The sequence below is a fragment of the Branchiostoma lanceolatum genome, chromosome 5 (assembly GCF_035083965.1).
Source record: "Branchiostoma lanceolatum isolate klBraLanc5 chromosome 5, klBraLanc5.hap2, whole genome shotgun sequence".
NCBI lineage: Eukaryota > Metazoa > Chordata > Leptocardii > Amphioxiformes > Branchiostomatidae > Branchiostoma > Branchiostoma lanceolatum.
This window is the reverse complement of record NC_089726.1, coordinates 14977275-14991836: the sequence shown is the minus strand read 5'-3', so window position 1 is coordinate 14991836 and position 14562 is coordinate 14977275. Positions and strand designations below refer to the sequence as shown.

The 14562-nt window shown below is 40.5% G+C and overlaps 2 protein-coding genes across 5 annotated transcripts; one reads left to right on the top strand and one right to left on the bottom strand.

Annotated features, from left to right (window-relative positions):
* Positions 1-205: 205 nt before the first annotated feature.
* LOC136435391 (splicing factor 45-like) lies at positions 206-9504 on the top strand. 4 transcript variants are annotated; one of them, XM_066428858.1, is made up of 17 exons: positions 206-269; positions 956-1075; positions 1338-1414; positions 2024-2194; positions 2646-2818; positions 3220-3410; positions 3863-3946; positions 4370-4450; positions 5021-5083; positions 5385-5456; positions 5736-5816; positions 6186-6239; positions 6569-6713; positions 7154-7314; positions 7481-7548; positions 7826-7924; positions 8510-9504. In XM_066428858.1, exons 2-17 carry the CDS (start codon positions 1003-1005, stop codon positions 8684-8686), a joined length of 1770 nt encoding a protein of 589 aa, XP_066284955.1. In that variant the 5' UTR covers positions 206-269; positions 956-1002; the 3' UTR covers positions 8687-9504. The 4 variants fall into 4 exon arrangements, with proteins under 4 accessions (XP_066284955.1, XP_066284953.1, XP_066284954.1 ...); XM_066428856.1 differs by having other exon boundaries at positions 2616-2818; XM_066428857.1 differs by having other exon boundaries at positions 952-1075; positions 2616-2818.
* Positions 9505-9666: 162 nt separating this feature from the next.
* On the bottom strand, positions 9667-13935 carry LOC136435392 (ras-related protein Rab-43-like). The gene is made up of 3 exons (XM_066428860.1): positions 13602-13935; positions 12363-12546; positions 9667-11263 (listed from the first exon to the last, which is right to left on the bottom strand). The coding sequence occupies exons 1-3, from the start codon at positions 13791-13793 to the stop codon at positions 11004-11006; spliced, it is 636 nt and encodes a 211-aa protein (XP_066284957.1). The 5' UTR covers positions 13794-13935; the 3' UTR covers positions 9667-11003.
* Between the last annotated feature and the right edge of the window lie 627 nt (positions 13936-14562).

Below are 14562 nucleotides of genomic sequence, written 5' to 3'. Positions count from 1 at the left end.
GCCTGCAAAAAGGTAGGTAACTCTACTCTTTAAATCAACTATTGTCATAACACTGTGTAACGAAAACTAATTTATGAGATATCATAATGATAATATATATATGTTACGTTGGTTATAAGGTAATTCATATCGTATACATGTCGATATTTATATCAGGCAGAAAGATAATAACGGTGGTAATCCCAGAGTGGATAAGAGGTCCTGACTGTCTCCATGCATTTTCAGTCGAAAAAGACAAATTTTACACATATCAAAAGCCAAGACTGAAGGTAAGAGACTATATACTAGTACGCAGACACTTAAGATTATTTTGCGCCAGTGATGGCATACGTTTGACGTATACCATCTATTTTGTTGACTGGTAGATGGCGACGAAAATCGGCGTGTAAGATTAGACCCTTCTACACCATGTAAACGTTCTGTAGTACTTGTACGTACTAGTAGACTCCTGGTATGGTACTGTGATAGTGACTTGTACCGTACAAGTCACTATCACAGTACCATACCAGGAGTCTACTAGTACAAGTACTACAGAACGTTTACATGGTGTAGAAGGGTCTAATCTTACACGCCGATTTTCGTCGCTTATGCCTTCTCTTCAGTCACTATACGTACAAGTTATACGTATAGTGACTGAAGAGAAGGCATAAGCCTGTTTTCATCTTTGCAGAACATAATGCAGATGTATGCAAATATGGTTTGACTAAAAAATACACTCTCAGCCAGGCACAAATTATGTAACACTAACAGCGTTATGTGCTCAGGAAATAGGTTTCGGCCCTCTTGCAGCTTCCCTCGGAACTGCAGGGGTACTTTATTCACAGACTTTGAAACAGGCGAGGTACCAGTGTTTAATACATGTACATCACCGTGTAACATAATCAGTAGTACCTTCATTGATATTTTTGTTGCATTCATTGATAAACTTAATATCATTACTTCAATCTATAGCTAGGCTAACGCCCAGTGAAGAGCCCCTTCAGCCCTGCACAACACTCCACCATGTCCCTGTATGACGGGCTGGGTCTGGACTCAGGAGCCAAAGATGACGCCAAGAAAGCAAGTGCAGATGTCTGTAAGTGCTAGAGATACAAGAAACTTGTTGTATCCCAAATGTTGTGTATAAACTAAAGAAAATAATAACTTTTTTGACAGTAGGTTCGTACCACAGTACTTTGTCTTATTCAATTTCAAAGTAAATCTAGATATCTTCATAACTTTATGATCCATTGCAAGAGCAGGAAGTCCATAGAAAATTTGTTTAAAAAAAGAGGCTAATACATGCAGTTGACAAGGCAATTGATAATAAAGATGCAACAACAATGTCAATTTTTCAGCTGGCTGGTCATCATCAATCAAGTTACTTCAGTCCCAGCTGGCCTTGAAGAAAGCTGCCCTCACACAGGCCCAGAGGGTAGGCAAGACTCATCATTTTTAGTATGCATATTATAAGTAATGTTAAAAACAAGTTTGTAGCCAGAAAACTGACATAGAAACTCAATGGTACACACATCTTTGTTTCTAAAGTGACGTCAGCATGGCGTAACGGTCGGAGCATTGGACTCAGAACCAATAGGTCTGGGGTTCGATACTCACCATTCCCCGACATTGTGCCCTTGGGAAATGCATTTTACATGACATTTCCTGTCGGTGGGTTGACGTCCACCAAATCACTTTGTATTTGGCTAATATTTCAAAATGTGTGCCGAAAACACACTACGGATTTGGTGCACCAATGTGCCAACATCTGCACGTTGACATCCACCAAGAGCTCTTAAATTTTTGTTTGTTTGTTTGTTTGTTTGTTTCTAAAGACATCTACATGTGTTATAGCTGATGGTAGAATTTGAACAGAGACATGATAGACTGATAAGATATGTATGTATTTGAAGCAGAATACAGAAATTTATGCAGAAGCAGCTTTGCCTTGTACATGTATCTACAATAGTCTGTATAACTGTTTGTGAGAAGTTTCTAAGTACACCTTATATCCATCAGTAATCTGTAATCTTCATTTATGTAGCAAAAAGCCAGAACGGCTACAGTAGCCCCTGTGGTGGCCTTGGGCAGTGCCAAAGTGAAGGAGGAGCTAGTAGAGGCTACCATCAGCAGCAGTGGGAAACAGTCCATAGTACGAGACATGCCGCCCCCACCCACCCTGTCCTTCAACAGACCTGCACAGCATCCCAGAGTGGTAAGTATAAAGTATAATACAACCTTCACTTCAATATATCTAGTATTACTTCAAAAGCAATAAATGTGTTACCGATGAAATAGAATAGAATCTCTTATGCTGCATTCCATGCATAATTGTATCGTATATTATACTTAATACATGTACACATGTATGTGTTTAAATGATATCAATATCAAAATAAGAATAATATATGAAGGGTCGAGGTAAAGTGATCACAGATTTCATCTTTGACTTTGATCAAAATGTACATTCAACATGTGTACATATAATTTGCTGTGATTTTTGTGACAAAGAGGGAGTACTTGACCCCTTTCAGAACCCCTTGTCTCATTTTGAATGGGAGCTTGGCTCACTTGAACACTCTTCCTTGTCTTCTCACATATTAACTTCCTGCTCTTTTGTTCTGTTTCTCCCAAAGAGCAAAAACCTGTTTCTGCCTATCATTCAGGACCCCAGTCAGATGCCGGCGTCCATTCCCGGGGAGGAGGCGCTGATCAACGTGATCGATGAGTACGACCCGCTCTTCCCCAACGACTACGAAAAGGTCGCCAAGGAGTTCCGGGAGAAACAGGCGCGAGAGAGAGACCAGGAGCGAGAAAGGGACGTAGACGAGAGAGATAGGTGAGGCTTAGGTCGAGTATAACTAAGGCTGGTGTGTTATGCCAAAGGGCAGTCATAGCAGCTATACAGATACAGATAAGATTTGCATGGTTTGGATTATCATACAAAATGTGAATGCAAATGCAAGAAATTTCCACCAAAGATTTAAAGAAATGGAAGTAAGTACAGCTCTGAAGGCAGCTTAACAATACTGGAAAATCTATTGTACTTTGACTCAAAGCTTCTTAATAATGTTTGCTGTAGATCAACAGGGCAGATACCTACCTATCTACCTAGTCCCTAAAGAGCATATAACTTATTATAAGAGGAGATAAAAGAGCTTGCCAATGAAGATATGATAAAGAAAAACTAAACATGACACAGAAAAAGAAAAGGAACATTCTGGTATGTTTTCTGTGTAGGAGACGGAGAGACAGAGACAGGGATAGAGACAGGGATCGTGACCATGAAAGAGACAGGGAAAGGGACAGAGATCGTGACAGAAGAGACAGGTTTGGCGATGACGACTTTGACCGTGACCGTGGCCGTCGGAGTGGATTCCCAGGCTACCGCGACCGTGATGAGGATGATGAACGCGACAGACGAAGATCCGGTAAGCATGTTTTTATGGATTTCTTGAAAATGGTTTTACATGTGGAAATTCTAGAAATTGGATTTCTTTGAAACACTCTTATGTGTGGATAATTGTAGAAATTGGACTTCTAAATGGCAAATTTGTATGTGGAAAATTCTTAAAAAGGATTGGGACATCAACTTTGCTTGTCTCATTTTGAAATATAGATGATGATGCAGAATTGGCCACATTCATACAGCCTGCATGCATGGTTTTGTTCTGTTTGAGATATACCTTGCATTATTGATCATTACCATCTCCTTAAGATAGGTTGTTTTTGTTTTGATTTTTTTCTTCTTTTTTTTCAATTTAAAAGTCCTGACGTTTCTATTATGTTTTTGTGCAAAAAACAAACAAGTTTGACAATTATCATTTGAGATAGCTGCTTGTTGAAAGGGTTAAACATGTGTTCTGCACTGCCGTTGTTTAAGGTGGCATGGTTCCACCACCAGGGTTTGCGCCACCACCAAACGATGATGATGAGCCAAAGACCTTCAACAGAAAATCCAGAGGAAGTAAGTTGGCTCATGTATAGGGTATAGTAAGGACCACACTGCCTTTTAGTTTGAGTACCATTGCCTGCTAGAATATCCGACCACTGTGATTGTGTGAATGAGAAGCTTTCGAAACATCCGTCAAAGAATTGGTGTCAAAGAATTGGCGCTAGCCTTATCACAAAACTGAAAAGGGTGCAATCTCAGTTTTATGCATATTTGTTTGTTTGCTCAAGACCGCCTGTATTTTGGCTACTCTTCAGGGGCGGAGTGGACTGTGTTAATAAGTGGATTCATGGTTCTAAGTGCACATGTGCAGCAGGCAAAGACGAAACCCCCTAACTTGTAAACAGTCTCGACCATGCTTTACCCACGATGCATCTACCCGATGTGCACTTGGAACCATGACCAGGTTTATTTACTGTTCTGTGTAACCCCCCACAGCTGGATACGGAGGTGCAGCCATTGCCCCCCCTCCCAGTCTGGCTGATGACGATGTTTACAGCAGGAAGCCCAGTCGAGGAGGTGAGTGTTTTTTCTTTCATGATTTCCATTCTACATATACATCGAGAATACATATTTATCAATATCAGTTCAGCATGTGCTGGGATCTATTTCCACATGTTCAAGTTGCATCTGGTATATGGAAAGTCACATCAAAGGATGACAAATTAAGTTTATAATCATAATGTGATTGCAATATTCACATGTGCTGAAAATAGTGTTGTTTTTCATCCTTTAACAAATATTTGTCATTTTATACCATGCAGGAGATACCCAAAGAAATGTGCAACCTCAGTTATCTGTTTTCTTTCTCTTGCTCAATTGTTTAAACATGTAGTTATTTCAGTGCTCAGTTTTCAGCCTGCAACTTTGCCTTCTTCAATTTCAAAGCTGAGTTAAAAAGCTTGTTCACTTGCAATAGACTGAGTCAATCCTTCCAAACATGCCTAAGCGCCTTATACAGCATATTGAGTTCAAAATCCTTTCCAACCTGCATTTTCCACTCTGCAAAAATGGGATTAACGGTACAATCAATGTGTAGGGCTTTATTTTATTCTGGATCACATGACCTGTTGTCTGACCAATGACCAGGCGGCTTTGTAGCGGCCTCTGGATCCAGCGATGACCCTCCTGAAGAGAGGAAACCCAGATCACGTTAGTGAACCTTCTGAAACGATCATTACTGTACTGATATTTCAGTCTCATCATGCAACATCTCTCAAAAAATCCAAATATGGACATGGCAAGAGAATGTTTCCCATCATGCACCAGCTCCTGGCATTGCCCTTCATTGATGTGTGGCATGATAATGGCATTTGCAGAATGTTTATTCTTGTTGCTAGGATAAAATTCTATGACATAATCTGTTCGGAGTTCCTCCCATTGAATGAAAATATTCCCCCAGCTTGACTTAAGCTATTTAGTCATGACATTGGATTTTTCCTTTCCTCCAAAGGTCGATCAGGATCAGGCTTCCCCCCTCCCCCCAACCTGGATGAAGACAGTGACTACAGAAAACCTAGATCAAGTGAGTCTCGATATTTGTCTTTTTCTGAAGAGATGATTGTTAGAAATATGTGCAACAGCTCTGTACAGATGAATATGGTGTGATTTAAGGTGAAGTAAGTGCTGTTATACGAATGTGTACCTCATGTTGATATTGTATATGTATGTTGTCAATTAGGTCACATTTTTAGTAAATTCTACCCCATTATTCTTTCCTTAGATATTACCTATGCACTTCCTGGTTCATGCGTGAAAATTGACTGAAGATGATCCAAAATTCACAGAACCTTTTCTTTTCCAGCTCCCTTCGGTGGTGCAGCTATCGCCCCTCCCCCCAGCCTTCAGGATGACGAGCCACCGTTTGAGAGAAAACCACGATCAAGTAAGCACCGGGATGTTCACGTTTTCTGGGAATATACTTTATTAGACTGAAGTATTGTAATTCACTTTGTCTTCACGGTAGGAGGTGTAAGGAAAATGGACTTTAACTTCACGGTGGCAGCAAGTGATTTACAGAACGGATGTACAAAGGAATCATTATAATAAGAACAACATTTTTTTTTCACGGTGATGATAAGTTCACGGTACAGAGGTGACTGAAAACAGTGAACATAAAGTTACGGTGAAAGAAACATTACAAGAATAACAGTATGCAAGGCACATCATTGTTGCAAGGCACATCATGGTAGCATTATGGAAAGTAAAAATTTCAAATATTGCTTGTATAATTGAATGTCCCTTTTTTATATAGGTAACTATGGAGGAGCTGCCATTGCCCCACCTTCAAACCTGGACACAGCTGAAAGTAAGTCGCTGAATGCCTTTATGTTTATTCAAATACCCTTTAGCCCTCAAGGAGCTAATCTTCCAGGATCGATAACATACAAATCAGATTCAGATTGAAAGTAAGATGCAATGTCCTTTCAGTCTATTTCCCTGATAGAATTTTTATAAAACTGAAATAAATGTACAATATAGCCACCTGAAAACTGTAGGTTATGCATCATTTCTGAAAAACCAATTCTGTTGAAAACCAGTATTTCAGGGACGTGTAGAATTGATGTGAAAATGTCTTTCCTAAAGTGAAACACATGCCTTTGAAACATGCTTGATGAGTATTTGTCCAATGAGTAGCCTCGGAAGAGGACCTGCGAATCTCCGGCGAGGAAGCCTTCGCCAGACGGGCCAGGCTCTCGGCCAAGCGACGGGACGAGGAGGAACGGGATCCCGAGAGATCCACCACGCCGCCGCCGGGCAGCAGCTTTGCAGCGACCATCGGGTATGGCGTGGCCTTACCTGGTCATCACTGAAAATCAGTGCTTAGACATCGAGAGTATTATCATGATGAAAAAAACATGAAATAGATAAACCTTTGAAAAATGTATGTATTGTAACCATTCCAAGCTTACCTCTCAAGCTAGAGCAAGAAATTATCTCGTACATATAAATGTAAAGGCCCTGTCACACAGTCACACTACAGCCATATTTGTTGATCGCCAGTAGGTCACCAAATTTATAGATCGCCAGAGACTCAAGCATATTTTTCACCTGAAAATCGACCCCCATCACTTTAAATGGGGCTCGGGGACCTGCAAAGATCGGCTGAAATTGTGCGATGATTGAGAGAACACTAGGTATATTAGTGCCAATAATGTCATTTAGATTTTGGGGCAGTTTTGACTGTATCTAAAGCATCTTTGTTATGTTTTTGTGCTGTAGTGGCTCAGGCGGGTTGGCAGCGAGTCGGATCATGGCGAAGTACGGGTACCGCGAGGGCCAGGGTCTGGGCAAGTCTGAACAGGGTATCAGTACTGCCTTACAGGTGGAGAAAACTAGCAAGAGGGGAGGAAAGATCATCCAAGGGACACTGGAGCCAAAAGGTACAATAAGAAATTCTCCTCATAAGTTTTGAGTCTCCTTCATCATACGAAAAAGTATCATCTTCAGTCTTTACCAATGGCTAACATTTTACAATGTCTTCAGATATCTTGCTCCCACTCCCTAGAATGTAGCAAATTATCAAACACTGTTATTGATTTGTTTCAGTGGTCAAACCTGAGCTGGACTCCATCACAGAAATTATGAAGAACCCAACAAAAGTGGTCGTGTTACGGGTAAGGCTAATGTCGGATTCACCTAAAAGAATGTAGGTTTAGAAGGTTGATTTCATAACCTAGGGACATTGAATCAACTCGCAAATGACCTGTCAAGTAAAATTATTAACAATGAAGCACACAAAATATTGTTAACACACACACACAAATCAAAATTAATTGTATAATGAAAATAATACAGCACTAAAAACAGACCTTTGGAAAGTTGTGTATATCTAGTACAGGTAACACAGTCAAGAAGGTGTACCTGTTGACCTTGACCTTTTGACCCTCACAGAACATGGTGGGCCCCGGGGAGGTTGATGAGGACCTTGAACCTGAGACAGCTGAGGAGTGTGCCAAATATGGTAAAGTCAACAAGGTCGTCATCTTTGAGGTAGGTGACCTTGCCAAAAGTATTGTGGTAGTCAATTTTTTAACAAAATTTTCCAGTCTGGCTGACAAGACTATGAAGTACTGTAAATGCATATAAGTCTGCAGTGGTTTTATGTTTGCAGTTTTTCCGTTGACCTCTTCACCCCAAACTCAAAAGGACCGGGAAAAATGCTTTTTCTGTCATCTGCCTGCCTACCCTTTCAACCTTAAATTTAATACCACTGCGAGCACTCTCCCTACTTTCTCCCTACCACGAAAGTAAATCATTGCATTTACAGTACTTGCCCAGTTGTGTGCATGTAGGTTTTCCTGACACAGTGTCCACAAATATTGTCACATACAAAAGACGATGGGCACATTATCCTTTGTAAAATATTGCACATGTAAGAACCCAACACACTTATCGAGAAGAGTAGGGGTGACCCGGTGTGCTTGGCAGAAAAATGCAAGCCGTGGCGAGGCCACATTGCACTACCACTAGCTACTTTAAAACGCATCATGCTTCACCTCACTTGAGGATGGCTGCTGTACCTTTTATCAAGTCGCTGTTGTATCTGATGACTTTTTTAATGTTGTGTTTTTGTAGATGCCAGGAAGACCAGAGGACGAGGCAGTCCGAATATTTGTCGAGTTTGACAGATTAGAAGCGGCCATTAAAGCTGTGGTAGATCTTAACGGCCGTTACTTTGGGGGACGGCTGGTGAAGGGAGCCTTCTACGGGCTGGACAAGTTCCGAACATTGCAGCTAGCAGATGAAATATAACTGACAAAAATTCAAACATTTGTACTGTTCCTTGTGAGGTGTAGTATTATGTGACATGGCAGTCTGTACAAACTGACTTTGGGAAACTTCATGTCTATGTTGTATGGTTGTTGTACTGTAAATCTTGAAATGTTCACGGTAGTTGTACTTGCATGGTTTTTGCGGGGATTGTTCCACCTCAAAATCATGACACCATGCATATGCATTTCCGCTGTATTTCTACTGTACTGCAAAATATTTGCAACGGCAAATCTAAAACAGTAAAAACCTCCTTTCCCCTGCTACCGCAAAATTTAGTCCCTTTTGTACTTTGGACAGAGAAGTTTCTTACTTACATGTTTGTTGATGACATATGATTGTGCCCGATCTGTAGTAGTCTTCATATTGGCAGTCATGTTATCCCCCAATCCCTTCTCTACAGATTTCCTCCTTAACAGTGTTTAACCTTTATATTCAACATAAGTACCCTTGGAAAATCCAAAACCTGTTTCCCAGCATTGGTGGTCAATGTACTGAAGCACAAGCTTTACATCATTTCTTGAAAGAAACTTCCAAACATGGACAGTATGCCCAAATATAGATAAGGGTACATGCTCTGTCATATTTTGTCCTCCAATGGAATGAGAGTACATGTACACTGTTCAAAACTACAGTTGCTATCTTGTCAGATATCTAATGTCTCTGTGATGTCCCTTGCTGCTCTAATGCTTGTACATAAACCAGTTTATAAGGAGACCAGTGACCACTCAACTGAAGTGTAGGGTAGACTTGTACAGAGATTTTGTGTAATCGTCTGTGAAATATACTCTTGAAATGAACGATGACAGAATCTATCTCTGCTTGTTGCTTTTGGACTGAAATCTAAAAAATGTGTGAAAGTTTTCAACTCTTAAACTACATTAACTGAGGTGTGCCCTGCAGGGAAAATCATTTAGTTGATGTATCATTTAACTGAATGCAAAGAAAACAATCCACAACAATATGATTGACAGGTATATTTCTTCACCATGACATTTAAGGCCAGACTGTATGATGTCAGATATATACAAACACATCCCACCAATACTTCTAAAATTTCCAATAAATTGGGTTATTTAACCCATAATTCATACTATATGGAATAAATTAAGACATACCATTTCTTCATCAGCAACAAACATTAGTTCCACATTTCTTTGGAATATTCTTAAAACAACACACTGAACTATTGCTAAAGCATTGTTTGCATTGCAAGGAGTCTGTTTAACATGAGCTTTATCAAGCTATGTAAGAAACAGGGCAAAATCACGCAAAATAATACAAACATATCATTGCCACCAGCAGCAAATTCACAATAACACCAAAACCAAGAAAAACTCAACTGAATCTAATAAACTAAATTGTCAGACTGACCACAATTCAAAAAACGATATATCCTTATGGAATTTAAAATTCAATCATGGCACATTCGGAGAAGCCTTTCACTTGCGACAAAATACACGGAAATGTTCTTCTCGAGAAATATACATGTGTAGTTCATAGAAACTGGCACTTGTTTAGACATTTGACCAATCACATGCTAACGTTATTACACAACCAACATGTTCGGCATCACTTTTAATTAGTTTACACTGGTGGAAACTTTTAGTCTTCAACCATCAAACCAACATATAGTCAACGTGTATGAAAACAGTTGAAGTCTTTCATAAATGTTATAAAACAGCAGAGATGGCCTTCCATGCTAACAAATTACCTCTGATGTTTAAATGAAATTAGGAAAGCAAGAAAGGAACCTCTTTATGAAGATGTCGCTTCACCATCTACATGTATAATTGACAGGGCTGCTGTCAAAACATTCTAGGGAGAAGTGACCTTATAGGAGTTAAATTTTCTACTAGAGAGCCTTAGAACCAGCCCTTATGTGACAACCACAGGATCATTTCAACATTAGTATCTTTAACAATGTTTTCAACTCCTTGTGAATCAATGACACTGAAAAAGCAAGACTTCACACCTAACATGGAGAATTTCCATGCAGCAGCAATACCAATATTTGGCACATATTGGATGGCAAACATTTATGTGGGAGACTGAAAGATAACGGGGAACTTACAGACTTAACAAGCATTCTAGACTTTCAGAAACTAGTGCTAAAATTTACCATCTGCCCTGTCCCTAAAAACATTTTCCTTTGTTCAAACTTGCTATTCAAACATTGAGCTATGTAAACCAAAGGCATGTAATATAATTTGAAGTCTGTCTTTTCTTCCTCATACCTCTTTTCCACAATATAATGTAACATTTTGTTTCCTAACTACATTACCATGTTCACCTGACTTTATCCACAGCACCCCCACCCTCCCCCATCCACCCTCCTGGACTCTCCCATCACAATTTTCCCATCATCCTTGTCTCCCTGGAGCGCTGTGCCGCCATGTTGTTTCTTTAGTTCCTTTGCTATCCTGATGAAGCATTCCTCAACATTAGTGTCCTCCTTGGCTGATGTTTCCAAGGCGTCGAACATGCTGTTCTGAACTGCAAAGGACTTGGCTTCTGTTACGTTCACCTCCCGCATTTCTTCCAAGTCTCTTTTGCAACCTACATGTAGAACACGGAATGAATGGTTACCTGTATTGCAGATTGAACTGTATGCAACTACACATAACACACAATAAGAGTATTAAGATTCCCCTTACAAGTTCTCATAAAATCCATAGATTTTTAATTCATACTTTTGCCCCAATATTTTTGAAAACTTATAATACACAGAATTTTTTATCCCAATCCCTTTAGAAAAAAAAACTTATTGGTAAGTTACCTCTGTGCTTAGAGTTACAAAGTATTTAACTGTATCTTTCTGGACATCAGACAACTGTTATATTATATTCTTCATAATCAGCCAGATCGATCATCTAAATTTGGCATGGCCAACAAAATGTCACAGATGGTATACTTCATTTGTTTCCTAACTTATGCACATAGCAAAAGTGACTTGTACACAACATGTACTTTGTGACCTTTCACTGATATTTTCTACCACTTCAGTGCAGGCAGGTTGTTTTGATTGTGACACATCAGGAAAGAAAATTGCTTTGTTAGATTTTGACATATTTTCATGTCCTTGGTAAAGGTTTAAGTTTCATAGCCTTTTTGAGGCAGAAGGGGTAGTGGATTGTTAGTCCACTGTGTCTTGGGCATGGTATTGGAAGGCAAAGCCCATCCTTCTCCTTTTATTTGTTTGTATTCTTTGTTTCCACTGCCTTTTGCTTCCACAACCAAAGTTGAATACCCATTTTACACCTGGGTAGAGAGAGGAAACTTTTGTAAAGTACCTTTCCCAAGGATACAACGGCTAACCAGGAATGCCAGGAATCAAAACTGTGAGCTTTCGATCTGATGTCTGCCAGCCCGGCCACTCAGCCATTTGACCTATGACCTTGACAAGTGTCAGACACATGTAGAGTACAGTAGGGTAGAATTTTCGGTCAGGTAGGACTGTTCCAGTTTAGACCGCTCTTCATTGTTGAATTCCTTTTCACTCAACTGTCATGGTGGGTTTGTGTGGGTGTTCCAAAGCTCTGTGGTTGTACTTAACAGGGTGACATTCCATGTACCTGTCGAATCTGGCTTTGAAGGCATTCACTGAGGGAGCATTGTACTTCAATCTTAGCTGAACATTGACGTAGCTTTCACCTACCCACAAGCTGCTTGACGACATGAGGCCCCACGTATTTCTTGACATCTTCCAACCATCGTATTGCGTTGTCGAACGTTTCCTTCTTGGTGATGTCATACGCGATGATGACACCGTTGGCGCTCCGGTAGTAGCTCTGTGTGATGGTGCGAAACCTCTCTTGACCGGCCGTGTCCCATACTTGAAGCTAGAATTAACAAGATAGCCAACATAAGGCCATATAGGTGCTGTGTTTGATGTTCTGGGTTGAAGGAAAACGACACTTTGAACTAATTGTCTCGACTTGTTTGAACTTGAAACAGCCCACGAATAGGAATAGAAACAGGCAATGAAAGCCTTAATCCCCAAGGGCAAATTGTACTCCAAAACTGGGGTAAAGTACCCCAAAGCTGGGGTAAAGTACTACTAGTGTTAGCTTCAATTCAATATTAATGTTAATCTTCAAAACTACCCAGGCTACAGTACTCAAACAGTCTACAATATGTTGAGGTTATTAAATGTGCAAAGCTTTACACTACCCACTGCAAACTTTAAGTCAATATCATTGCCCAGACAACAGCTGACCCTGAGTTCACTATACCAGTGATCGCGATGATGTCACAGCGACGCAACAAAAACAGCGATTGCTCTTGTTCTAAGTACAGATGTGGAAACAATAAGAATTATGACTCATGTCTTTTATGACCTACTTTAGCTGGTGCAAAGGACGTCTTACATAAATGTTTATGTTGAAAGTCTAAATAGTGGTAGGGGCAGGTGTGTTGTAACGATAATCTAGGTTAATCCCATGGGAAAATCTTAATCAAACCATCAGCAACTGTATTAGTCTTAACTAGGTTAGCGTTCTTCATGGACGGTTGGCCAAGCTACACAAAGAACTTTAATAATTTGATTAACACTTCAACTCGCCAGTGTTAATGGCATTTAAAATCGGACCCAACCAAGTCGTCAGCACGTTCTATTGTATCTACGCCCACAATCAGGGCACGGACGAAAACTCAGAAACGTGTCAACGAGTCGAAAAATCAATGCTGTGACGCAGTCTACATCCTGAACAACTGTGGTTCACGCGCCCTTTGTGTTCATTGTAGTACACTACAGGTCGACTTTGCCCCCCTCCCCTTACCCTCACTTCCGGGTTAGTGATTCCGGGTGATTCCATCAAAAATGTTGAGGGTGTCAGTGCGCTATTTCTGTTCACATTGATACAGCAGCTCGCTACTGGGTTTCTCCCCCACTCACCTTTACCCGCTTGTCGTCGATGGTGACTGTTTTCATGGTGAAGTCAACGCCGATGGTGCTGCCACATCTCTCCATGTACGTCCCCGACTTGAACCGCTGCACCACGCACGTCTTCCCCACTCCCGCGTCCCCGATCAGCACGATTTTAAACAGAAAGTCAAAACTGTCGTCGTTCTCTAGGAGCGTAGACATTTCTCCAACATTTGAGATTGAAGTGACAGGCTGGCAAAACTTGGAGAGGCCGGAATACTTGCCGTTACAACGTGCGGTATGGATGATGTTTGGTCAGTCCGCCATGATGGTTTTCGCCGCGTCAGGAATACTATTACGTCATGCTAGCAGAGTCATGTTTTGATCTGCGCATGTTCGGAGCGAGTTTCAAACTTTGTGAAACGACGAGCAACTTGACCAAATAAAGACCAAGAAAAAAAGGGGTGTTTCCGCTATCGGTTGTTTCTTTTCTTTTCAGACATCGGCCGAAGTGATAAAAAAATACAGTTTTATCATAATAAATAAACATCACTTTTAAAGTTACTTGATCCGTACGTACCCACAGCGTGGCAGGGGAGTTTTCACTCGCATGCGGCCTATAAACCTTCCTTTTCCGAAGAATTTAGCCAATCATTGGTGGAGCAGGGAAAGCATAATAAAGCAGATATGTTCATCGATAACTGCCGTCTGAAATCGTGGCATATGGGGCCTTCGAAAGCGTTATAAGCTACACTTTAGAACTCTAAACTTTATGGAACAGTTGAATCATTATCATGGACGCATGAAACACGACGCCTAGGGCGGAGCTTGGTGTCAATGTATACTTTTTAGAATCACAGTCTTGCGCTTTAGCCTCAAGACACAATCATTTGACCAACTTTAAGAATACTACTCTCGCCCAAGCATTGATGGATTGATGTTATTAAAGTGGAAAAGAACTCAGTTTCTCACACACGCGGTAAGAATATCT